This window comes from Notolabrus celidotus, chromosome 11 (genome assembly GCF_009762535.1).
Source record: "Notolabrus celidotus isolate fNotCel1 chromosome 11, fNotCel1.pri, whole genome shotgun sequence".
Taxonomy (NCBI): Eukaryota; Metazoa; Chordata; class Actinopteri; order Labriformes; family Labridae; genus Notolabrus; species Notolabrus celidotus.
Genome location: NC_048282.1, coordinates 16,079,647 through 16,106,532, shown reverse-complemented (window position 1 = coordinate 16,106,532; position 26,886 = coordinate 16,079,647). Strand labels below are relative to the sequence as shown.

Sequence of the window (26,886 nt, the reverse complement as noted above, 5' to 3'; positions counted from 1 at the left end):
ACACAGTGAATGGAAATTTAGGGATTATTTTACATGCTGTGTAGGAGATGTGAAAAGCAGGGCACAGGGACTGATTTAGCAATAACTGAGACATTTGAGACAAGAGGAGAAATATTTGTGGATAAGTTACCCCGGTGGATGGTGGTATTATGTCTTGTGTGCTCATATGAACACTGGTGATGAAAAAAGCAATCAAACAAAGCAATAATAAAGGTTTTGGACTCTGCTCCTATATCTCTTCCTGGAAGGAGTTAAGAGAGCCAAAGATTGTACATGACCATGGTAAATGATCCTCAAGTGCATAACTTGCACTTGTCAATACTCTGGTAACCTGCCTAACGTCCAAACTGACACAACCAGTTTAGTTTTTAATTAGGTTAGATCAAGAAACACAACTACTATACTTTCCTCTGACTCCTCTCTGTCTCTTTTCATCCTTTTAGTTTTTCCCACTCTCCTGTGTTCTGTCCTCTTTCTGTTAATGCTTCTCTTCATGATGCAGAACTTTTTCCCTCCACTGCTTTCAGGCAGAATCACTTTCCCTTAACCCAACTCTCTGACCTCTTGCACTAACCTGGATGAAAGGTAATGGGCCAGAATTAATCTCCACATAATGCAATTAAACTATACATTGACGATATTTCGCCCATGTCCTTGGGGAAGTTGTCCAATTTAATGGACTCTTAAAATGAAAGTGATGTTTCAGTTCACAAATGTGTAAAGAGAGGAGGGAAGGAAAGGGTTTGTCCTTTTCACTCTTGATGGTGACACAATCATGTTATTTTCAAAAACCTCGCACCTAGCTCTGTAGGGGGTTAAATGATTGCACTTAGCATAGCATGAATTTCACTAAAAAGTAGTTCTAATTACTGGTTTTTGAAGTACTAAAATAAGAGGGAAACAAACTGATATTGTCAATTATTTTCTAGAAGTTATTAACTTTTTTTTCCACAGCTTCCTTTTTGATATATTTGTTTCAAAACCTTGATTATTTCATGCTGCTACATTAATTCACCTTAATTCAGTCTGCCCCTTCATACAGTCACCTGCAGAGTCTGCAGGACTGACTTTAAGTGCAACCCAAACAGGAAAAGCCTTGGCTCAGACTACTTGTGTGTAGACACACAAATGCACAGGCATGTACCGATGTTGTTGTAGCTTGCAGTGCAGAGTCACTTTTCCTGTGGTTACATTTACTACAGTTCTGAAATGAGAAAGACTTCTGCTATACATCAATATGAAACATGAGCTCTTCAGTAAACAGATTAATTATATTAAAGAATCATGTTTTCTCAAGGAGCTTGCTCTTATTTTTCTCTGTACAGGAGAAGCATCTGCCCTGCGAGACTATGCAGCCAACACCATGAATGAATTTTTGGGAATGTTCGGTTATGATGACCAGCAGGTAAGGGATGAGCTGACCAAGAAGATCAGCTTTGAGAAGCTCAAAGCCGCTACCTCAGACCTCTCATCCCTCAGCAGTGAGGAGGCTTCACGGCGTGCCCGCTTCTCCAAGTATGAAGAATACATACGAAAGCTAAAAGCCGGTGAGGCCCTACCTTGGCCCATGCATGCTTCCCCACCCAAACCAGAGGACCTCAACTCAAAACTGGCCCAAGAAAAGAGCGCTACCATGCTCCAGACCTCCGGGTGCCTCCCAGGGGCCGAGGCACAGATCTACCCCATAAGCCTGGACCACAAACAGCCAGGAGGACCTCAGCTGGGCAGCCCTCAGCCACCAAATTCCTCTCACATCCAAAACATGGCGTCCAGAGCCTCCAAGTATGACTTCTTTATCCAGAAGCTGAAGATGGGTGAGAGTCTACAGCAGCAGAACGGTAATGCTTACAAACGACCTTCCAAGTACGACTTGGAGAACGTCAAATTTCTGCACCTATTCAAGCCCGGCGAGGGCAACCCTGACATGGGTGGCGCAATTGCTTTTAAGACTGGAAAAGTGGGCCGCCCTTCGAAGTATGACATCAGAACAATTCAGAAGCTGATGCCGGGAACTCCAGAAGCCTCACTGATGCCCAATGTCCTCGCTACAGCACCAGGGAACCCGGGAGCTCCTGGTGTCCCCACTGTAGGTGCAGCTGGGGCCAGCATCGCCCCAGGGCTCACCATGGACCAGACAGGACAAATAAGCTTCAACGCCTCTGACTACCTAAAGTCCAGCTTTTCTAAGACTGACTCCATCACCACAGGCACTGTGTCATCCGTAAAGTAAGTCTATTTAAACATTGTCATAAAACTACAAAACACTCAGAGTGGAGAAACAGAATCCCTTTTATTAATCATTCTCAGACATGTGCTTATTGAGAAAATGTTGTGTGACATACTGTGATAGTACTTTAAACCAAAACATAACATATCTTTTCTGCATCAGCTTATAAATTACACAGCTTGTCATTAAATTTCCAAATTAAAGTTTATGAGTGCATAGAAAAGATCCCAAGTTCCAGTGGAACACCTTGGAGCTAATGTGAGGCTCACATACACTTAACTGCTACTGTGAGTCAGTTAGCCTAACGCAAAGGTAATTGCTACCTCTACAGCAGCCAACAGGAATGTAGTGTGAAACAGCGCATAGCGCCCAATAGATCCACGACATGATGAGTTGCGAAGGCACATGAAGTGTTTACTCGCTGTAGCACTCCGTGGAGACTGATTTAGCACAGTCATCGCAAAGTGACTGACTTCTTTCGTTTGGCTAGGGTGTAACAACTCTCCCTTTAATTACTTTGGAGCCATGACTAACCTCCCGGCGAGTCACAGGGGCCGACTCTACACTGCCTGACGAGTGCACTTTAAAGGAAGCAAACGAGGGGTTTGGGGAACTAGCCTACAGTCGTGTGCACTACCAGTAGGAAACAGCTCCCAGAGTCTGTTTGATTGGTTTTGACCTTGTCTCTAGTTAGTCAAGACCTATCAAAGACACTGTTCAAGAGCCCTCAGGCACATCTCCCTCAGGCTTTGGCCTTTGTCTGGTTGGGGCTCAGGGAAGCTGCAAGCTTGGCTAACTGACCTAGTCTGGTGCTTGTGTACAGGAATGAGAGGGGTCCTGGGGAGAATGTCTGACAGCGTATCCTACCCTCTGGGCCAGATTAACCTCAGGTCATCCCTCTGTGTCGAGCTACAAATGCCTTTTGTGAAAAAGACCATCAGAAGCAGTACTGTCATTCTACAAATATTACAGCTATCAACCTCATAAAGGGAATCACATCACAGGTGACAAAAAGCACACCAGGTTTCTCTGTGTTCCTCTGTGAGGTGACAAATTGCTCTTGATTTCCTGTTTTGAATCAAATCTGGCTGAGTAGACACTGGTACCACACTGATTAGCTTCATCCAGATGCATCTGAAGCTGCGGTGTTGTCTTACTTCTTTTATTGTAGTGAGTCCAGACTGATTGGAGACAACTTGACATCAGTATTAGAGCCAAAGCCCTGAGAGGGATTCAGAAAAGACCTTTTCAGAGCTTTTCTTCCACAGCCCCATTATCCCGTTTTGCATATGAGCACTCACCAAAATACCCCATAAAAGATTAATGTCCCTTTGCTCCTGCATTTTGCCTTTCATTGAGAGACTATGCATCAAAGTGTGCGCCTTCCACCCCTGATTCATAAGGCACATGAAAATGCTGTTATGCTGCAAGAAAATGTATATTGATAGTCCAAAGTTTGGGAGCGGCTTGTAAGTAAATATTGTGTCAGTTTGTTTTTATTAACAACAGGCAGCCCAACCTCACCATTAATCCTGTTTCTTTTGTGTTTGCTGTTGCATTAGGAATGGCCTGCCACCAGATAAACCCGCTAGCGACGACATCAACCTCTACCAGAAATATATTGCCAGGTATGCAAATCCTTCAATGAGCAGCATGGGTAAAAAAAACATAGACCCAAAACAGAGATGAGCCTTTTTTCCAATCCACTGATGGTGTGTTTTATTCTTTGACTGGTATGAAAGTGGTCTGTGGGAAGTAAATTGATTGAGAAAAGACTCCAGTTTATGTGCTTAAAGGAAGGAGAAGGATGAGGGGTAATGAAAGTAAAATGATTTGATGGTAGCTTACTGTAACTGGTTGGAAAAAAAGCTCATGATGTGTATAGCACTAAAACATTAAAGAGAACATATTTCTATCCAAGTCTGTAGTGTTGGCTATGACTGACACAGAGAGGATATGAGCTTAGGCTGGGGTCTTCTTGTGCTCTGCTATTTATTGTTGAACACAAGAGGAACTGACTGATCTAAAAAGTCAGTCATTCACACCAACAGAGACAAAAACATCAGGCGAGGGGAGGTATCTTGTGTTTCAATGGACACAGAACAATGTCCCCCATTCTGGATTCATTTTGAGCCGACACTAGAAAGGTGATTATCACTTGTTTGTTTATTCCATTTAAAAAGGGAGAAAAACAGCATTTGAAAAGCCAAAGTGGCTTTGGCGTTAATGATTACTTCTCCAAGCCATAACATGAAGGGCACAAATCAAAGCCTTGGCACTGACAGACACACATACACATACACACACGCGTCCTCTTCTGCACACACATACACACACAAAACCCCTTCCTTGGACTGATTACATTTTGCAAGAAGATTTAATTAAGGAATTTTTAATGAGGCTTCTGCTGGCACTGCCAAGAACTGTTTTGATATTTGCGCTGCATAATGCATAAAATTTGTCTAAACATCTCGGCAGTTGATGCACGGGGAGGCTGCAGATAAGCCCAGATACAGTTTCAATTTCCGTGTTGGGGTTGGAAAAAAAGAGAGAGGATAGAAGAGGAGGGAGGAAAAAATGGAAAAGGAGGGCTCATAAAAAGGGCAAATGTTGCACTGAGAGGGGAGGTAGAAGTGGGGGAGGGGCCTCTTTCGAGCCGGGGCTAATGAGTGCACACTAATACTAAAAACCAGCGTTGTAAACGTGTTCCTCGCAATCTTTGTGAAAAGAGGGGGAAAAGTTATTAATCTCTTCACTATACCACAGTTTGATATTTTAAAGAGCTTCTCTCATAGTGTTTAGTTGCAGATTCACTTTTTAAATGCTTTCATGCACTCACTACTGCCTCGGCACTTTGATCTGTGTATCTCCATTGTAACTGGAGATGCGCTGCAATCTCTGTATCGTGGCGATATTAATATTTAATCTGCTGCTGAATAGCAGCGGCCCATTAGGCCCCCTGACGCGTCAAGTGGGAATTGTCCAGAGGCAAAGTGATACAGCTGGGCAATGAGCAGAGGGGTGGGCCATAGTCTCAGGGGGATGTGGGGGGCTTTGTGTGTTCATAAGTGTAAATGTATGCGCACGTGTACGTATGGGAAAGAAGGGTATAGAAAGCATTAATGGTTGGGAAATGTTCTGGCTTCATTATGTGCACACACGTAGTTCAACTCTTGGTTTTGTCTTTCCTAAAAGAGCCATCAAACCTTTGCAAAACCCTCTCTACCACCATCACCATTTTGCAGACACACACATACACTCACACAGCCAACTTAAAAAGAGTAGTGGATATGCCGTTCAATTAGCTTAATGAACTCAGCAAAGTGATCTGTAAATGCAGCTCTGGGATAATCCTAACAAGGAAAAAAACGAAAGAGAGATGGAAAAAATATTACTTAGCCCCCTTTTCCCCCTCTCCTCTACACTAGCAGATGGAGCTCTTGGCAGCAGCAGTGCAAATGTTTATTTGTGTGTTTTCACTGGTAATTGGAGGATTTTAACAGTCATCATCGTCTGACTTATAATCACCACCGTAAAAGTGGCTGTACTGTAGCAAGCAGCAAGCTTCTTGTTTTTTTTACTAGACTAAAGAGTGAGGAGTCCGTGGTGAAAAGTAGACAGAGCTGTTCTTACATCTCACGATACCTGACCCTTCTCCTCACAGAGGATAAAAATGTGGTTAACCTGAAAGAACTGTGCATTGATTTGACAAGGGTTTTCACAGCATTTAGAAATAAAGTAGTCATTGGGTTCCTGATGCCTGAGTGGGTGTGTGTATGCGTGTCAAGGGAAAGGGTTTCAGTGTAATAAGTGTCTCTTACGGCTGCTTTGGAAATAAATGGAGCTAATTTGGCTGAAATTGGTGTGACAGACGGGTAAATTGTTGCAGCAGTGTGGAAAGCAGAAGCCAGTTTGAAGGAGTTGCATTGAAGGTGAGATGAGCATAATGCCTTTGAAAACTCCTTCACCTGTCTTATTTTGGCTGTTCCCTGTATTTCAAATAATTTTCTTCACTAATCAGTCTTGATTTGCTGCTGATTACTTTTGAGTCACACCGTCGTCTTCCTGAGCGGCTTTATCTCTTAGCTTCTTCATCCCTGTGACTGTTCTGTGTGCGATAAGCTCTGATGTGTTCCCAGGTTGTGAACCAGTCCTGACATCTTTTTACTCACTATTCTGAGTGGCTGATGAAATGTCTAACTGTTGCAATGTGTCCTCTAACTTGGTTTTCAGGTTTTCTGGAAGTCAACACTGTGGGCATGTGCACTGTGCGTACCAGTACAGAGAGCATTACCACTGCATGGACCCTGAGTGTAACTACCAGGTGAGCGTGAGTACTTCAATACTTTTTGAGCATCTCCAAAATACCCATAAACAAATTCTACTGTGTACTGCAAATGTCATTATAACCTTGGTGTATCAAAGTTAAGATTCTGACTGAATGAGAAAAACATGACAAGGTGATCGTGTTCCAAGTGGCGTCTTTTTTTAATTTTAGTTCAAAGTAGTCATTACTAAAGTTTAACTGTATGTGAAACACATTTAACTGCCTTAAAGGTAAACATCCTCTACTTCTTCAGGACAGGGTAAAGGACATATGGTGATTTTATGATTGCTAAACCGGATAATGTGTTTTCTGTTCATTTGTAGTCACACCCAGCCAAAGTCTACTGAAATGAAAAGTTTGTTTGCCCTAAAAGGCAGTGTGTGTTTACTTTGGTACAGTCTGCAGGCGCCTTCCAGACACAGTTGGTCTTTGATGGTTGGCCTTTAATCACTAGGGTTAATTGTAAATATGTTTGAAATATGGCTCTTTTTTATCTATGGGCTCTTTTTTCTAAAGACATCTGCCACTGACTGGGGGCCTGCCTTTAATCCCCTTTCACGTTATTAATCTTGTCCTGGTCCCGGGAGTTGTCATGTGTGGCACAGGAAGGAGAAAAAACACAGAGCAGATCATAACACAGGCTTTGTGTTTGCTGTAGCATATGGCCTGAGAGAGTTAGACAAACACAGGAAGATTTGTCAAAGATGTCAAAAATCCATGCGCGGCTAGAGCTGTGTGTGTTTTCCTTCCTTTCTGAACAATTTTCTGAATTAAGTCATCTTCAGCTGTAATCTTCTTTGTCTGCTCCCGATCAAGAGAGATTACCGCTCGATAAATATTGTTTATCTGGTGAAAAGCATTACAGATCCAGGCTTTTATTTTCTGCATGAATCACACTTCACAGTCTGATGAGACACATTCTTGGAGGAATACAAAGGAAAATCATTTCATGTCATTATTTAGAGTGTTAGTTCAGGTTATCATGGCAATTTCCACGGTCAGGTCCACATTTCTCTGTTGATTTTGTGTTGCGTGGAAACACAGATATGCTCTGGGGCCAGCTCTCTGGGATGTCAATACCCTGAAAAAAACAAGCAGGCAGTGATGAGCAGCCCCTTTCGAAGCGATAACTCATGAAATGTTACATGACACACTCTCCTGGAATATTATCCCACTGCCAGCCTCCGGGCGATTGGCTGAGTCTTAACATTCTCCTTTCATGGACTTGTACATGAGGGAGAGTGTGCATCTTGCCACACTAGTGGGAATCCTAAAATAAATGTAGCAAGTGGCTCCCAACCTTCATCACCACTCAACTGAAAATGAGATCTTTTTCCCAGTCAGCTCTCTCCATGGCCTATTTTGGACGGCTTGATGGATCGAATGTACCATGACCGCAGTTCAACTTATCTTCTGGTCATCATTAACAACTAGATGCCAGAAAGCATAAAAGCCCAGAACTGAGCTCTGGGGGTTTTCAGAAAAATGATTCAAAAAGTGATGAATCCAAAACATTCATTAATTTGATTAAAAATCTTAAAGGGATGTTTTCCTCTACAGGAGTCAAACCTCTCAGAAATATGCAGTGGGAAACAGGCCAAGAGAAAGGGAATGAACAGCTGTGTGAGATCTTAGCGTTTTACTTGTGCGTGAGTGGAACACATGACACAAAGCAATTACCCTACTTTGTACAGCAATTAGTTGCTTTTTAGAATCGCTCTTTCTGATGTTTTTCCCTCAACTGGAGATAAATATGGATTGAAGACAGAACTGTCTCATTGATTTGCGCTTCTCCTGTTACAGCTTCTGTAACATCAGCTTAAGCCCAATTACAGCAGATTTGGTTGCTGCAGGTCTCTGTGGAGTGACTTTTCTGTTTTCTGTTCCTGACTCCCGGGTGTAGGAGGGATTTTTTTTGGCATTTATTTTTTTATTTTGTAATTTAAGAAGGTGGGTCTCTGAGTGTATTCACTCATTATTACAGGCTACGCATTCACCAAAAGCGAGTGTTAATGCTTTAATTAAAAACGGAATCATATCTCAGCGAATTGAAAGGGAAAGCGTTTTTTTGGTTGGCTTGTTTGTTTGTTTGTTTCCGTTGTCTTCTGTTTTCCCCTGTGCACGTCTGAGAAACCATCTGCACGGAACATAATTTTTCCAGAGCCAGAAACATCAGAACTGTGATCTTGCATGTCAATTGATTTGTCTTAATTAAAAAAATACATTATGGTGAAAGGGAAAAAGTAATGTGGAGACGGTGCGTGTATGGGGAGTGTACTTCATGTTCCATGTGGAAGATTCTCCTATGCACAGAAAGTTCCAGAGCCTCTGCTGCATTTGGATAGGACACAACTTAGTGATATGCAAAGTAAATCAATAACCACAGAACGTCATCTTTTAGAGACATCCTGGCCCTCTCCATTGCAGTGTCCACAGCCCTCCCCAACTGCCAACTGGCTCGTGCATGTTGCAGCTGCTGCTTCCACAGAGATAAAATGACTTGTTGCTGATTCTGTGACTGGTTTAAATAAACACCAACCTGTTGCCGTACATTTTTCCCCCTCCCTTTTTGCAGAGGTTTACCAGTAAGCAGGATGTAATCAGGCACTACAACATGCACAAGAAGAGGGACAACTCTCTGCAGCATGGCTTCATGCGCTTCAGCCCTCTGGACGACTGCAGTGTCTACTATCATGGCTGTCACCTCAATGGGAAAAGCACCCATTACCACTGCATGCAGGTACACTACACAGACTCCACACCTCCTCTCCACCTACACAATTACCCATGACAAACCCACAAACACGTACAGTAGACATGTATGCACATGAAATCACACACAGACGGAAACAGAAAAATACCGAAGTGCGTAAGCAGTACGTACAGTACGAATAACCCACAACTCACTTATGATGGTAAGAAAATGTGAAACGTAATGCTGTGGATAAATGCATAATTCATCATACAATTTGCATACCAGAGCCACACAACGAACATGGCTGTGAGCGAACCAGATCACACAAACCTGAATAGAGCCTACAGCCTGGTCTTTATCTAAGAAGAGCCCTGAAATGACTATTTTTGTCGCTCTAAATTTAAAACTGGATGAAGTATGTGAAAAGGGGGTTATAAGTATCATTATAAGGATGATGTCCATATCTCACATGGATTCAGTGTGTCTGAGTGTATCACAGTTTACCTTCATCTTAAAAGAGAGTTACATTTTCTCTCTCACCGCAGTGTCTCCAAGTAGCAGTTTGGTCTTACGTGGCCTACAGTAAATAAAAGAATATTGTAAGACTGAATACTCGTGAGGCTGCCTGCGCTTTCCCCACCTCTTCACTCTCTCGCTCCTTAATTGGCATGGATAAAATTCAGTTAGGTGTTTATATAAACTACACATTTTTCATCTTTTAGTACCAAGCAACCAGTTGAAGATTACTCTCCCTGCAGGATTTGTTTAATTTTTTAGATCTGCTTATTTTCAATGTGTCATTGCACCGAGAGCTTCTTCACAGGCAGGGCAGCAACACTGCAGAGGATGGTTTAAGATATATTCCTTTTTAAACCTCTCTAACAGTGTAATTGTTATTGGGATATTTCAGCCCTTGTTTTAACAGTCCCTGAGATTCTGCAGATGTTGGCATCGGGCTCCCTTGATTTAGGAGGGAAAAAAACAGAGTGGCATTTTTTTCATTGTTTGACTCAATATGGAGAAGTTGCCCGGTTTGTATCAGTGAAAAGTGCCAGGCCTGATATACAAGTGCTACTTTTATTTCAAACATTACCTGTTTTTTCTCTCTGTTGGCTCCGAGTACCAGAACATTTTAAACTGGAGACCAAGACAGTCATATTACTCCATCAGCTTCCCTCAGCCCCCTCCATCTTTGAAATTTATTGTCAGAGTTACAGTAAGTTTGTGGTTGCTGCATTGTCACACTCCAAATATGAATTTCATTTTCTACGAGGCAGCTTTGCCAGGAAGGTACTGTAGTTTCAGCTGCAGGCTGTGACCACTGCCTCTTTTAGTCACAGGAGTTTCATGTTGTCACACTGAAAATGATTGTTTCCAGTTGATAGGTTTGTCTTAGAACATTTTCATCTCTGGTGTGCATTAACACAAATTAAATTAGCTCTTTCCAAACCACAACGAGCTCATGCTCTATAACCTGTGTCATTTGTCACATCTCCTGAGGAAATCCTCTTTTGAAGTTTTTTTTTTTTTTCAGACCTGTCTTTCAAACTAAAACACACATGTCTGATGTGGGCCAGGATCTTATTTTTTCATGCTTTTTCTGTGCTCTGCAGGTGGGCTGCAGCAAGGTGTACACTAGCACCTCTGATGTCATGACCCATGAAAACTTCCATAAAAAGAATGCCCAGCTGATCAATGATGGCTTTCAGAGATTTCGTGCCACTGAGGACTGTGGCACAGTAGGGTGTCAGTTCTACGGACAGAAGACTACACACTTCCACTGCAGGTGAATGGGCCTAATGTGCTAGATTTCTTGTAACATTTATTTGATTTTGTTTCAATTTTTTTAGTCACCTTTTAAATCCTTTTCAGTTTCATAATTTTGCACCAACCTCTTACTTTGAAGAGCATGCATCAGAGAGCTTTTATCCATAGATTTAAAGAATCATTTGGTTAATTCATTCCCTGGAATGTGTCCCTCTGGCAAAGGATGCAGGTGGCGACACGTCAATGAGCTGCTACTGTCTTACAGTACAGGCTCAGATATCATTCCTACATTATAAAGTATTTGAATCATGTGGACCCTCTACACGTCTCCAAGAACTAAGGTGTCTTTGTTACATAGCATCATAGCTCATCATGTTTTCCTTTTATTTCCCGTTCTTTTTTCAGGCGCCCAGGCTGCACATTCACCTTCAAGAACAAGTGTGACATTGAGAAGCACAAGAGCTACCACATCAAGGATGATGCCTATGCGAAAGATGGCTTCAAGAAGTTCTACAAGTATGAGGAGTGCAAGTATGAAGGTTGTGTGTACAGCAAAGCCACCAACCACTTCCACTGCATCCGTTCCGGCTGCGGCTTCACCTTTACCTCCACCAGCCAGATGACCTCCCACAAGCGCAAACATGAGCGCCGTCACATCCGCTCCTCCGGCGTCATGGGCCTCTCTTCCACCTTTATGGTACCCAAGGATGAGCCAGATGAGTCGAGCAATGATGACCTGATGGACTTCTCAGCCATCAGCAGCAAGAACTCCAGCCTGAGTGCCTCGCCTACGACCCAGCAGTCCACCACTGTATCACACCTGTTGGCCACACCCACCACTGCAGTCACCTCGTCTCCTTCATCGGGCCACACTCTCAAAGCTGCATCCTTGATGCCGAGTGCGGGCCAGCGCATGTCCAACCTGGTGTCCCAGGCCCTACCCAGCAACATGCAGGTGGCCCTCGCTCTATCCAACAGTGCGCTGGCCACCTCCAACCCATTCTTCCCCCTTATGCCCAGGCTGCCTCTTCAACCACCTCTGCCAGCCGCTAGCCTGATTTCAGCTGTATCATCTGGGACCCACTCCATGCCTACTGACTCACTGACCCAAGGGTGCTCCACATTGGGGGCAGATGGGGCAATGGCATCCACCCCGACCTCCTTCACTACCGCCTCCATCATGGAGAAGATCTCTGCAAGCAAAGGTCTGATATCACCCATGATGGCCAGACTGGCAGCAGCTGCCCTGAAGCCCTCCCACAACCCAGACATAGGTCAGTAAAGCTGTAACTATTAAATATCTGATCAAATTAGTGGTACATTGTAAAGATGAGCTTTCACGGTCACTCTACTTAAAGACAAAAGTACTACAAAATTGACAGATCTTTCAGGCTGCAACTATTTCAGCATCCAAAGAGAATATATTACATGCATTCAAAAAACCACATCCTTTATTTCTGCGTGGACTTCACTCCACTACAGCCTGAGAGGAGAGAGTGCACTCACAGGTCAATTTTATCACTATCCCACAGTGGAGGAAAAGGCAGAAAAAACTGCTGCTTTCAGGCTTAAAGGGACATACCAGAGGCCTGGTCCTCTGCTCTGGGCTTGTTATTGTGTTGATCGTTTGTTAGATACCCACAATCCATTTGGAGATAAATGCGCTGACAGGGGAGAGTAGAGCCTGTAAAAGTCTCTTATGATGTTCAGAGTGGGGGCTCCTGGGGCTTGTGTCGAACATGTTTCCTCATCATTGGTCTCTTATCTATGTCTGCGCCCGTTCCAAGCAAATGGAGGTGGAATGAAATTAAGTTCAGAAATTGCGAGAACAAAAAAAAAGGAGTTTTTTTTTCCTTTTCTGTATCCTCTTTGCAAACTGATAAAACAACAGAAATCGCTCAGGCAGAAATGACTCAATGCACCCAAGCTCAGGAAGAGAGTTTTTTTTCACTGATACAAGAACTCTGACACACTTGCATGCATCAGTAAAGACAAAATTTTTGACTTTCTAGAAACCTTCTGTTTGCACAAAAACATGTCAATATCTATTTAGCATAAACACAATTCACATAAATTTTGGAGGTAATTGCCTTGTCTTTGTTTATCATATGGCTCCAACCAAAGCTCCTGAAAATGAAAATGAAGTTAAAGCATTAAATTGATAATGCACTGCAGAGCACAGTTTTGCATTCAGAAGCAGAGGGGCCTCCTGCGCTGAGCCCGAGCAGGTGGGGTGCAGATTGTAAATGGGGCTGCAAGGGGGAGCGTCTCCGGATGTTGGGACTGGGAAGGATTACAATTCCTGGTGGTGTTCCTGGAGCAGGACAGGCCCTGGGAGAGAGCTGGGGCAGCTGCTCCGGGGAGCCGAACTGAGCACGGGCTGTCAGGCTGAGCTCCACCTCTGGGCTTCCAGCAGGTAGTCTGAACACTTGGAGGGCCCCCACTGAGGGTGGGGCCTCCACAGATGGTGCCTTCACCACCCCTCCCGTTGTCTCACTGAGAGGCTGCATTTCAGATCTCTCTTCTGGATAACAAAGCTGATTTAAAATAAGCTTCTCTATCTCAAAACTAAACCATAACCTTAAAGTTCAGTGCACTACAGCTGTAGTTTTGTTTCTCTTATTTGTTTCGTGAAATGTGTGAACAGGACATTTGGGCTAAAACAAGGAGGAAGTGGTTTGTGCTTCTCTATCAAAAAGGTGTGAGAAAATTCACTGTGTTTGTGGCTATTTTTCACACTGTTATTTTTTTCAGAGGGTTGTGAAACTTCACCTCTATTGTGGTGATTTTGCATTTCTCCTGTTTCTGCTTTCAGTATATTCTCAGTAGTAGTTTTTTTGTATTATTATTACAAGTGTTCCGCTCTAATTTACCCCTAAGTGTTTTTCGCGGAGATTCAAGCATCTGAAGGGTTTACTAATTAGACACACAGTACAAATGATCTTTCACTGGCTCTGTATCTTATCCAGGGTAATTACATGGTAATACATTATTCCTGGATAATTTCCAGAAAGAAGCTGCTTTGAGTCAAACTCATTTGTTCTCCCTCTATGGCAAGTGGATACAAAAAAATAACTTCATGGTGTACAAGAAAACAAGAGACTTTTGCATTATAATCAACCTTATTTTATTTACTCGTCATGTGACATTGTAAAGGCATGTTTTCATCTGACTGGTGATAATACGGACACCATATAACGAGTGGCTCTTGATATAATGTGCTCTCATTTGGTCTGAGACTTGATTTAATTGTCAATGACAAGGGAGGATCTGTCTGGCTAGTTAATTTTGGGTGTACTCATATGAAGTTGGGGGGAGGGAATACGCGCTGGACGGAGACTTGGTAAGCATTCAGTGACCTCAAAGCTCAAACCAGACGCAAAATTGTTTGACTGCTGTTTTCCTTTAGCCCCACCCCAACCACACCTCCAGCCCTTCCAACCTCAGCCTTTGTCAAACTGAACTGACACTGACACTGACACTTCCCCATCTCTTGGCTTTCAGCTGACAAGGCCCAGGACTGGCTTTTCCACTCCTATTCTCTTTGATATGTCTTTGGGTCATCTTGTAGCAGGGGGAACTCTGCTCAGATTTCCCCTTAGATAGGCTGGTCTTGTTTTCTCTGGAGCAAGAAAAAGGAGAGAAGCCTCACCAGGCTGAGGGCCAAGGGCATACACTTGGTTGCCCATGACCTTGCCTGTCACTATCCCTCAGCACCAACCACCGTTCCTAAACAGCAGATTCCTCATCAAACAGATCAGGGTCGCTGAGGCTCTCCAGCCTCACAGTATCCTAGAGGCTACACCGGGGTCACCCCTCCCAGCCACACATTTTTTTTCAAAAATAAAACAGCACTTATTGCCAACAAAAGCCCAGCTTTCTCTTTGTAGCCCCGGGACAAATTAATATTTCATCCCTTGGGGATCAGGGATGGGGCAGAATTCACCTCCCTGTCAGCATTTTTACCCCAAGTCATCCCCTGGTCTTTATTTATCTCATTTCTACCCTCCTGTCCTCGCACACAACATCCACTGAATACCTATTTGGAGGAGAATGTGATCGAGAGGTCACGCTATTTGAACCAATCTGATTGGCTGTCAGCTCCAATCTGACCGACATAGCACCCTTGTTCCTTGTGGGTACGCTCAGTGGCATTGGCTGCCGTCCGTTGTCAGGCCAACGAGGAGTTGGGAAGGTGGGAAGGGAGGGGGGTGGCCAATCTAAGACTGCCACTTTCCCTCAGCATTAGCATCTCACTTAATGACCAGTTAAGAGGCAGCCCAGCAAATGAGTTGTGACAAGTGCTGCAGAAAAAGGAGTCTTTTTCCCTCATATCTCCCGCCTCTCAATCACCATTTAAAAGGTTTGACGGCCTGACATAATTTCGCAATAATTATCACTCCGAGTATTCTTTTCGGGCTGGGACAGAAGTCAGATTGGATCTCGTCATAGCATAATAATGCTGACCAACAATAACTTTGTTGTCTCTTCTCTCCTCTGCTTCTCTCTCTTGATCCTCAGGGAATGGGCAGCCTGCTTCAGCTAGCCAGTTCAATCTGGTTCAAGTGAAGCAGGAGCCAGTGGACACCAATTCCGGGGCCTCCCAAGACTCCACGCAGGAGCACAGCCTGGACCTGAGCAAAAAAGACCACAGGTAGACAGCTTCATAGCACTAAAGGGGTTAATGCTGTATTAAAGATGGCAATTTCTTGTTCTAAATTTACAAAGTATATTACCTGTAATTAACAAGAAAAGAAGCTTTCTCTTAATGAGCATGATTTCTAATTTCTCTGCACACAGCTTAATACCATAAATTATTTATCTAGAACATCTCATTTATATATACATGCTCCTACAATTAGAAAATCCACAACATATTTCTCCACTTTGGAGCAAGAAGGATGTTTATATAACCCTGCATCTCTAATCTTCCCTGCAACTCACAGTAGATCTTATTTCTTAAGAAGACAGCATTTTTCTTCTTCATTATACAGGCACACCTTGTGTGATAAATAGTAATATTTACTGTTCTCATGCAAATCTTGACTAAACATTGTTCATTTTCCTTGTTCCAGTAATGAATCAAACGGACACGCTGTACCAGGGAATACATCTCTTTTATCCTCGCTTATGAATAAGGTAAGATCCATCCATCAAACGCCTTTCATCCAAAGACAAATTAGCGGGACACGGAGGGGCCTGTTTGTTTTTTAATGTTTCACCGCTAATAAGATGAGTTTGTATCATTTAAATTTTCCAGCCATTTTTCATACAGTGTAATTTTCACCGCACCTCTCACAAATTAATATAATGAAGCAGTAGCTGGGTGCCATGCCAGATATATAGAGATGTTTGTTTTTTGATGAGCTGTTTTGAGCTCGCCGTCCATTTTTTCTCCTCCTTTATACTTTTTCTTCCCCCGCCTCACTCTACAGTTATTTATAGAGTTTGTAAATTATTTGATTAAAAAGTCAGAGGGGGAAAAAATAGGAAGGCGCTGCCCTCATTTTTTACCAAGTCTAAATGGAAGCGTATGAAAATTTAAATGAGTATTTATTTTTCGCGAAGATTAAAATGGACATCGTCCTTATCATAAATCTCTCCTGATTGATACAAATGTGCCAGGTGGTTTCAATCACATTGATGATGTAATGGCATATCAGCCTCCATTTCTTTTACCCTAGGCAACTGATCAAGACCTCCTCCCTCCCACACAAACATGTCGTCTTTTTTTAAACTTCCCCTAGGGGAGCTTTTCTTTAGAGTTGCTCTCCTTAACGCTGTCATAAAACCCAGACAGTGAGGGAGAATGCGGACCTGTTGTCCAACAGCTCCTCATGTCATGTCAGCTTTTGGGGCTTTGATTCAAGCCACCATTCCGCACAAAAGGGTTAACTGTTTCTCCCAGAGGACACTTGGCAAACACACTTGGCCTGCACTCAAGCAAAATCCTGGATGTTTGTAAATCTGGCAGTGCTTTTTTGCTTTGCCAAATGTTTGTGTGTGTGTGTGTGTATGTGTGTGTGTTTGTTTTAACTCTCACACTCTCACTAACATATGTAACTGCCCAGCATACGTATGCTCAGCTAACCCAGCAGCTGGTTGTTCATCTCTCTGTGTTTTATAGATGACACAGGTGAACCATACCCAGTTCAGTGCCATGAACCTGAAGACAGAGCTGGAGATGGGCCAGGGCAGCAGCTCCTCGGAGGCTGCACAGTATCTGAACAGTGTGCTGAAGAGGCCTATGGCAGATAGACACACTGAGCTCTGGAGAAAGTACCTTCGCAGGTAAGGAAATGCAAAGGAAGCTCACTGTAGTTTCAATCACTTAGTTAAACTTGACTCATTTATTTTGGTGGTGAGAAAACAGTTGGGGTTTTCAGAAGTACTTTACCTAGAAGGCGTTTTTCTGTGTATACTGTTTCATGACATATACATGGAAACCCCTAGAGACATAAAGAATTTGGTCTTCGGGGAATTTGAAACAACCATCAGACCTACAGGACATCAACCAGTTGTCCTGCTATTTGTTGATGTTTTTAGAGGGTAGTTTAATCACTGTCTGCATTATCTCCCAATGTCAGATTTGACACAGATGACTTCTGTGAGGCTCATTGTGACTTCCTTCAGAAAGTTCACTTTCACTGCCTGGTAGAGGACTGTGGTGCGCTCTTCAGTACTGTGGATGGAGCCATCAAACATGCCAAGTGAGTGCCCTCTACTACTTTTGGTAATAAATAATAAGAAAAAAATCCCTCTTCCACATTTTAGCTCTTGGCTTTATTGGTTAACCTAAAAATGAGCTTCCATCTTGATTTTCAGCTTCCACCTCCGAGCCACCTTGAAAATAAAGTCAGAGCCTCAGTTTGGTGAGGGCAAGGACTCTAGTGAGGGAGCCTCTCTGCAGCCTGCTGCCCCTGTCTCTATTGCTAGCAATCCCTCCATGGATGTTGCGCATCTCACCTCCTCTGGTGGCTACAGCTCCCCTCCTCCCTCCCTGCTGGCCTGGAAGCAGCTGACCGGCAGCATCCCTCAGATGCCGGCTTCGATGCCCAACCTGCCAGCCAACTCCCCTCTGGCCACCACCTCTCTGGAGAATGCTAAGCCACAAGTCAAACCTGGTTTCCTGCAATTCCAGGAAAAGTAAGAAGAACATTTATTTGTGTGATTATAACATCATTTCACAGTGTTTTTATTCTCTATTTGTCTAGTTGTCAATTAAACTATTATTTCCACTATCGTACACCCAGTGATCCCTGTTTGGCTACTGACTGCAAGTACTCAAACAAGTTCCACTTCCACTGCTTGTTTGGGAATTGCAAGTATGTATGCAAGACGTCCGGCAAGGCCGAGTCCCACTGTTTGGACCACATCAACCCTAGCAACAACCTGGTCAACATCCGTGACCAGTTTTCCTACTACTCTCTCCAGTGTCTGTGTCCCAACCAGGTGAGTGCAGCTTGATAACAGAGCCAGGAGCAGATTCACTGACTGTCATCCCCCAGAGTTTTCTAAGCATGAAGTATGCTATCTATTAGACCAGTGTTTGAGGTTATTTGACTCAAGGCTTTCACAACCGCTGCTCCCCGTCTTCTATCTCTGCTGAAAAAGACAGTCGACTCACCCCAGTAATGCCTGTTTATATGTCAATGATGTCATTTTGACTGCCGCATTCTCCTCTCAGAAAAGGCCAATTTAGCTGATATTACCCAATAAATCATTGTCACTCGCACAGTAAACAAGGCTGTCTGGAATAGGGCAAAAATCAGGGGAATGCTTCGCAAATGAAACCTAAATGGCAGCCCTTGCCTGCTCTCATGAGCCCGTATTTGGAAAACCGTTTAAATGAATTCATTAATGTGTCGAAAATCACCCCTCTCACAAAAAGTCCCCCCCCCTCCCTCCACCTCCTCTTCCTCCTCCTCCTCCCCTCACCCCTTAGTCTCTTCATTGCCTGAACAGAGCAGATCTTATTTTGCCCAGTCCTTTGGGATCTGGGCCTCACAAACAGATGGTGGTGTACAGACATGTTAGGAAGGAGGGGTGTTTGTGGAAAGCCTGGAAATAAAAAGTCATCATACTTAGAAATGTGGGATGTTCCAGCTGAGCTGTTGATTATGTTTATTTGGAGAATTTGCGGGTAGTGTTCACTTTTAGTTTGCACACAAAGAAAGATGAAACAATCAGCTTCACAATCATCACATTTGACTCATGAAATTGGAAATGATGTGTTTCTTTCTGCAGCATTGTGAGTTCAGAATGAGGGGCCACTATCACTGTCTGCGGCCTGGCTGCTACTTTGTCACCAACATCACCACCAAGCTGCCGTGGCACGTCAAGAAGCACGAGAAGGCAGAGCGACGCGCCGCCAATGGCTTCAAGTATTTCACCAAGAGGGAGGAATGTGGGAGGCTGGGTAAGAAAAGAAAAAGTGATCCTGTAGCATTGGATTGTTTTCTACATTTTTACTTCTGTGTCCTTGCCTCTTGTTCTTGTACGTCATCCCACCAGCCCTTCGTGCATGCTTCAGCCTTATATATTTAACCAGCATAGCTGTGCTAATTAAAGAGTGTAAAATTGTGAAAAATATAGATTGATTTTTGGTGGCTGTGTTGACAAAGGGACGGAGACCAATGTTGGCAAACAGGGTGTCATGCTTTCTGAGTTGTTTAAGCGGCGTGAAAGGAGTCTGCTTCATAGTTTTGTTGCTGTGTTTTGCAAATTCACAGTGGCACCTCAAGTCCCAAAGGTAGTCTTGCCTGTGCTATATGAGCAATAACGTCAACGGGGGCAATCACATCCAGGTTGTTTTCTTCTTCCTTTTGCCCCTGTCAGAAATGAGCAATTAGGTTTGTGTTTGTTAATTATCCGGCTTGTCTGGTTTAGCCTGTTTGTGTTCTGAAGCTGCGCCTCACAGCCACCGCTGCCATCACACAGAAATGAATTAAAAGTGATCTGTTTTTTTCAGGCGGTTACACAAGCTTTTCAAAACGCAGAAACAAAGCAAACAAAAACAGGCCCTAAACAGCTGTTTTTTGTCCCCAGCCTGATCTGCCAACTGTATTGTTTGGGCTCAGGGAAAAATAGAAAGGATTACCATCGCTCGCACTCCAGTCATAAAGAATTGATGGGTTGCCAGTATCCATGGCAGCAACATTAAACTGAGCACTGCTGATGATGTTACCTGGTTTCTGTCTCACAAAAGGCCCTCCATGTCACAGGGGTTACTGTTATTTGCTCAACTTTGCGTGTTTAAAACGTTGTGTGTGCAAAAGCTATTTGATGACACAGACGTGTTGTGCTCTTAAACTGGGTGCCATGGTTACTGACATGCTAGCACCTGCCCAGCATGTTACTCTTTCAATTATTTCTGCCTGCTTTTATATAATGGTATTTGATTAACAGGCACAAAACGGAACATTCATTTAATTTGAAATCATAAAGCAATTAGAGCTAGACCGGTTAAAACACGAGAAAAGAACAGAAGAATAAGCAGCAGACAGCAGAACAATGGAGAACAAAAGGGAAAATGACAATGGAGATACTTTGAAAAATGAATTTAATATGGTAATAATTGTATATTTACTTTGGTTTGCAGGGGTGTTTGCATTATTGGCCCACAGAAAATGAGAATTTATTTATGTAAATTCCTAATTGAATAAAGCATGTCAGTGTAATAAAAGAGCTCCACAGGTTTAGTGCACAGAAGCCTTGACTTGCTCAGTGTGACACTGGAGTGATCTAATATTCCTCCTACATGTACACTCGGAAACACTTTGAAACCCGATCCCTCTTTTGTCACAGCTATATCATGAAATTAAAGAAAACTAAAAATATTTCTGTTTGTGTTTGATCTAATCTCAACACCGTCTCCCTGATGATATTGCCTTTAGTGCAGAAGCTGTTCTTCGCATGTCTCTCAACCAGTCACGGGTAATTTAATCTGCAAGTGGAGAGTTTACAACTGCTTCTGTTTTTTTTTTTTTTCCTTTTCACAGGTTGTAAGTATAACCAAGTCAACAGCCACTTCCACTGCATCCGTGAAGGTTGCCAGTTCTCCTTCCTGCTGAAGCACCAGATGACCTCACATGCTCGCAAACACATGAGGCGGATGCTGGGGAAGAACTTTGACAGAGTTCCATCTCAGGTACAAACAAATGCCATGTGCCATGCTGAAAATGAATAGCTAAATACCTCACACACCCTGTTTTATGAGGTCAATGCGTTGTGTTGATTATATGGTACATAGATACTTTAGATCTCGTTTCCTGGCATTAAGACTTATGGATTTGTTTGTGCCACGTCTCGCTATAAAAGCACAGACATTTCAAAAGACACAGAGATTCATTTTCAGGTACAGTCTTCCTCTAGTAAACCCCGTCCAAGACATTTTTAGTTATAGAAAAAGAAAATTAGTATAGAGGTCACTGAAGTCTAAAGTTATGTTCATAAACAGCTACATTGTCTACATGAAAGTTAAGTCAGTTTTTTATTTAAAATCTTCCAACAAAGGCTTCCAACTCTATGAATCAGAGTGAAAAGAGAAAAAAGGCAATTTGGGGGAGAACTGCTCACACACTGTCCTACCAGTGACAAATCATTCGAGACATTCTTTTGATTCTATCACTTTATTTATTTACAGTGGAGTCTATCTCGTTTCCTAGAACTACCTCTGTTGTACGTCATGTACTGAAGGTGGATTTAAACATGTGGATTTTCTAGTTCTCTTTGTTCTTTTTTTTCATGTTGAAGGTTCATTCTTTCAGATTCCTTTTGTTGTCGTGAGAAATACTTGATTGTACGCCAAGAGCCAACACCTGCATTAATGACAAGATTCATGCAAACACCCCTTTACAAGAAGGATCTTCTGTTCCCCAGGTGATGCCAATCGGTCAAAGGGGAGATGACATGCATGGGAGCGGCACAATATCTGGGCACATGACCCAGCAGGGAATCAACTCCAGCTTTTCCTCCAGCCTCATGGATGAGACTGATGATTACATGGACTACATGGGAGGAGGCGGCAGCCCCCTGGGTCTCTCTTCTGAGTCCTCCAACCAGGACCGGAGCTGTACCAGCACACCTGTAGGCCCTGATGGTTCCCCAGCAGGTGAGGGATTGTGAAGAACCCACTCCCAAAAACACCTGTCAGGTGTCAAGATGTCAGCATGTAGACTGTTCAAGTGGTTAAGTGGCTAGAGCAAAGAAAGTTTTGTTACCCCTATGTTCAGCATCAAACATCAAGCTTTAGTCAGCCAAAAACACCTGACCCAAAAAAAACAGCAACTTGTCATTTCATCCATTATTTAATCAAGTGCTTCACGATCACCCAGTTTGACATACAGTCAAAAGCATAATGACACATCAGTCATAATATATGAGCCTGATGACAATGCTGTATTCTTCTGTTCTGAGTCATAGATAAGATATCTCACAGTTTGCCTGGTCATCGTCATAAAACATCCATTTAGCACATCAGTACTTTGAGTTATTGCACTGTGTGTAGCTTATTACATTTGCCTTTGGCCAGAGATCATGCCTGTCGCTTTATGTCTACTTTACTGCTTTTAGTGGGTTGAATTGTGGGACAAAGGAGGGGAAAGGAGAACAAACCTCTTTCCCCTCAAAGTTAGTGGATAAAAGGATTCCCCTCTGCATTTGTTTTCTGAATCTGAGCCTGTCTTTGATAATCACATTTCTCCACGTGTTGCCAATATTATCCACTACTCTCATCATTGTTGTTTGGCCGCTGTTTGGGTTACTTGTCTTGAATGGGCCTCATTTTGTATCATTCTCTTATCTTTTATCTTTCCCTTTTTACCTCCCATCCCTCTGTGTGTGTGTATGTGTGTGTGTGCGTGTGTGTGTGCCATTTGGCCCTTGTTTTTTGTGTGTGTACCTGGCTGTGTTTCTCTTCCCCCCCTTGTCTGTCCTTCACCCTTTCTGGTCAACCTGTCTCTCCAGGACAAGGCTACCCTGCCACCACTTCTGCTCCCACCACCCCTGCTGACACTAGCGCTATCCAAAATGCACCTTCTTCCTCCCCTCCTCCTCCCCTTCCTCTTCCGCCTCTCTCCGCTCCTCATCCTGGCCTCCAGTCCCAGGCCCCATCCATGTCTCCTGCTCTCCTCCGACCTCCTCTCCCCTCACTCCCATACCTCCTCTCTCCATCCTGTCTGTCATACTCTCTGCTCAGCGCCTCTCTGGGAGCCACTCGGAGTGTTGTCATGCCAACCAACACACCAGCTTTCAGCCCCATCATTGCCACTCCGTCTCCGGTTAAAAATGACGTCCCTATAGTGCAGGATGCTGCAGGTACTTATCCCCGGCGCAAACCAACACTGCAGCTGTCACTCTCAATTGAGTCCTGTGCAGCATTAACTGTGTGATCTCTGCACTATTGTTGTGGAAAGATGAGAAAAAAAAGTGGCTTTCCAGCATGCAACAATGATAATACTAATGTATTAATGATGAAATGTGCATTCTTACTGAGTTTTTAGTTACTTGTCTTCTACCTGTGTGTGTGTTAGTGTTAGTATTTTGGTATTTGGCACCTGTAGTACGAAGCCTGGGCCTTGTTTGGCTTCCATTAACAAGGATACATCAGCAGCTTCTTATTTAATCACGCCTCAAGTTTTATCGAGGCCCACTGCTTCCTGTCTAGCAGAACAGGGATCACATCATTAGCAGTGACCCCAGGGTGTTGCAAAAGGTGGGTGCCCCTAATAAACCAACATGGAGATAAGAGGGTCGGTTAAGACCCACAGCTCCGCCTCTGTTTGGAGGCAGGAGACACCCTGTAAAAGTGTCATGTTCCAAAGTCAATCTGTCATTTTCCCCCTCCTTTAATCATTCTTGGAATTAGGAAGAAAAAAATTGTGGCTCTCCGTGCTTACTCAGCTGTGAACCACTTCTGGCTGAGTAAGGTTGCACATTAGAGTTTTAACCACGGCCGACTCGCTTTGTTATTTGCTTGTAGTTTGTGGGTTTTACATTGTGAACCCACTGATTATTTTTTAATGCGCTTCCTCTTTCTTTCTCTCTTTCTTTCAGGAAACACCATCTCCATTCCCACAGCCACTGGTTCAAAGAAGCGCTTCTGGATCATCGAAGATATGTCACCATACGGCAAGCGCCGCAAGACCGCATCTTCCCGTAAGATGCTCGACGAGGGGATGATGCTGGAAGGCTTCAGGCGCTATGACCTGTATGAGAATTGCAAGGACACAGGCTGTCAGTTTTCTCTGAAGGTGACCCACTACCACTGCACCCGTGAAAACTGCGGCTACAAGTTCTGCGGCCGCACCCATATGTACAAGCACGCGCAACACCACGACCGTGTGGACAACCTGGTCTTGGATGACTTCAAGCGCTTCAAATCCTCCCTCAGCTGCAACTTCGCCGACTGCCAGTTTTCAGGCAACAGCACCCACTTCCACTGCCTGCGCTGCGGCTTCCGCTGCACCGACAGCACCAAGGTGACGGCCCATCGCAAGCACCACGGCAAGCAAGACGTGATCAGCGCCGCCGGCTTCTGCCAGTTCAGCTCCAGTGTCGATTGTGAGGTTCCCGACTGTAAATACAAGCTCAAGTGCTCCCACTTCCACTGCACCTTCCCCGAGTGTAAGCACACGGTGGTCGGCATGTCCCAGATGGATTCCCACAAGAGGAAACATGAGAAGCAGGAGCGCGGCGAGCTGCCATCTGTGTCACCCAAACAGGAAGGGATGCACCACCTGGGAGGAGGTGTGTCTGCAGTCCCTCCAGTCTCTATGGGCCTCTCCACATCCACACCCACATCTGGAGGCCTCCACGGGTTGTCCCACACCATCAACAGCAGTGCTCGCTCCCTGCTCTACTCAACAGGCAGCATGCAGGCCGAGTACAACCACCCGTACCCACCCTCCTCCATCAGCCTTGATAGCTCCCTCAACCTGGGCACCGACACCAGCAGCTCCCTGTTCTTCCTGAAGAATGCAGTTGGTCTGGGTCTCAGCGACTCTCTGGACCTCAGCAAGAAGATGCATCCGGACGCAGGGCGAGCCAGCCTCACCCCCTCAACCCCGCTGGGTCTGCCGGCAGCTCAGGACGAAACCACGGGAACATCCGGTGAGGCTGAGGAGGACCTGTCGCCTGAGGAAGAGGCACATGCAGAGGAGGAGGATGAAGAGGAGGAGGACGAGGAGGATATTAACACTGACTCAAATGATGATTCGATGGCAGAGGCAGATGCTGAAAAGAACAATTGTGAGAGTTTTGATGCTTCCGTTAACCACACTGATTCTTCCCAACTGGAAAAGCATGACGCTGACCCGTGAAAAAAAGAAAAACTAAGAGTGACTGTAGGAACTGAAGAGGAAGCCTGTGTACTATGAACAAACAACAATGAAAGTGGCCTCATTTATCATGTTTAGAGACTACACATGACAACAAAAAAACAACTGTGTGGAGAAAATGACGGCCCAAAATGATTTATTATGATGTTTACAAGATGACCAACATTATTAATTCAATTATGCATTAAAAAAATATGAACGGAGACACACAGAATTAGGCCCTGTGTAATACACAGAGCAGCAATGTAAAGCATTTTACTACACATCAGTCTTTTTGTGTGCGTGCATGTTTGACTTTAATTTATTTTTATTTTTTCACTTTTTGTGTGTGGATAAAAAAAGTTAGAAAAAAAAACAAATCTCTCTATATAACTATATATGTAGGTGTGCGTGTGTGTGTGTGTGTGTGTGCGCGTGTGTATGAACGATGATATACAAAAGGAAATTGCTGGCACAGGTGACATGAACTGTGAGGCCGTGTACACGAAGAAAAAAGGGACGTGAATCACTAATGAGGAAAAGGATGTGATGAACCATTTGATCTTCTTTTCTGTATTAATATTAATTATTATTATTATTATTATTATTATTATTATTATTATTATTATTATTAGACACTGAGAGAGAAAGGGAGTTACATTTTGCTTGTTTCCGCCTCTCTCAGGTGTTTTTTTTTCGTTCTCAATAACGTGGAACTGACCAGTAAACGTTTGGTCGATCTCAGCTGCAGTCTCTACAGTTCTCTCTCCGACATTCTGCTAGAAACGCTCCACTAGCACCAAAACCAAGCTCAGCCCCTGTAATTAAACCCCGCCCCCTGCGGAGGAATCAAGTTTGTGTGTGGATAGTGCACTTTTCTATTAGCTGACCATGATGATTACCATGATGATAGATAACTCATAAGCATATTTAAAAATATTTTTGTTACCATTTGTATCTTTGCTTTATGATGTTGTTTTGTTGTGTTGTTAGTCAGAAGCATATCGATCTGTAAGCCGCTGAGGTATAACGACCTGCAAGTCGTGGGGGGTAGGGGTGGGGGGTTAGGGTTTGGGGGTCTTATTGACCAGAGGAAATGATGAGTCACTCAGCGATGGGGTGTTTTAAGTTAAAAGTGAAAAAATTGACAGACCGTTTTTTCCATTCATTATGGCTGTGGTTGACATCCTGTTGTAACGGTTTTTATTTAATATTTATGTGACCTTCCAATGAGAAATTTTTAGGGTGTTATTGCACTTTTTAGGTTCATTTTTACCGTCTGAAAAAACTATGATATATATCTTTTAACAGGGAATTTGCTTTAAAGATGTTGTTTTAGTTCACATTTGCTTTGATGCACAAATAGATGTTAGTGTGACAAAGAACTGTTGTTCTGTGATTTATTTAAAGACTGGTTTTTATTTTGCTTCTGTGATTGGACAGTTTGAAGAGAAAAAATGGCAATGAGTGCACCAAGAAAAGTGGTGCCCTGATATGAAACACTAATACGGACTGTGATTTTAAATTAATTCTTAAGAAGTCCATGGCAAAG

The 26,886-nt window shown here is 43.6% G+C and overlaps 1 protein-coding gene across 1 annotated transcript in view; it reads left to right on the top strand.

Annotated features, from left to right (window-relative positions):
• The window catches only part of casz1 (castor zinc finger 1), a 44,804-nt gene extending 18,435 nt beyond the window's left edge, over nt 1–26,369 (top strand). Inside the window, exons 3-19 of the mRNA XM_034696849.1 lie at nt 1,326–2,226; nt 3,790–3,855; nt 6,461–6,557; nt 9,130–9,294; nt 10,863–11,035; nt 11,422–12,290; nt 15,538–15,670; nt 16,092–16,155; nt 17,144–17,307; nt 17,604–17,726; nt 17,842–18,162; nt 18,231–18,468; nt 19,264–19,435; nt 21,018–21,166; nt 21,898–22,129; nt 22,984–23,334; nt 24,073–26,369. Coding sequence (XP_034552740.1) covers nt 1,326–2,226; nt 3,790–3,855; nt 6,461–6,557; nt 9,130–9,294; nt 10,863–11,035; nt 11,422–12,290; nt 15,538–15,670; nt 16,092–16,155; nt 17,144–17,307; nt 17,604–17,726; nt 17,842–18,162; nt 18,231–18,468; nt 19,264–19,435; nt 21,018–21,166; nt 21,898–22,129; nt 22,984–23,334; nt 24,073–25,337 — 5,483 coding nt within the window. The 3' untranslated portion in view covers nt 25,338–26,369. The remainder of the gene's footprint in view (nt 1–1,325; nt 2,227–3,789; nt 3,856–6,460; nt 6,558–9,129; nt 9,295–10,862; nt 11,036–11,421; nt 12,291–15,537; nt 15,671–16,091; nt 16,156–17,143; nt 17,308–17,603; nt 17,727–17,841; nt 18,163–18,230; nt 18,469–19,263; nt 19,436–21,017; nt 21,167–21,897; nt 22,130–22,983; nt 23,335–24,072) is intronic.
• The last annotated feature ends 517 nt before the right edge of the window (nt 26,370–26,886 follow it).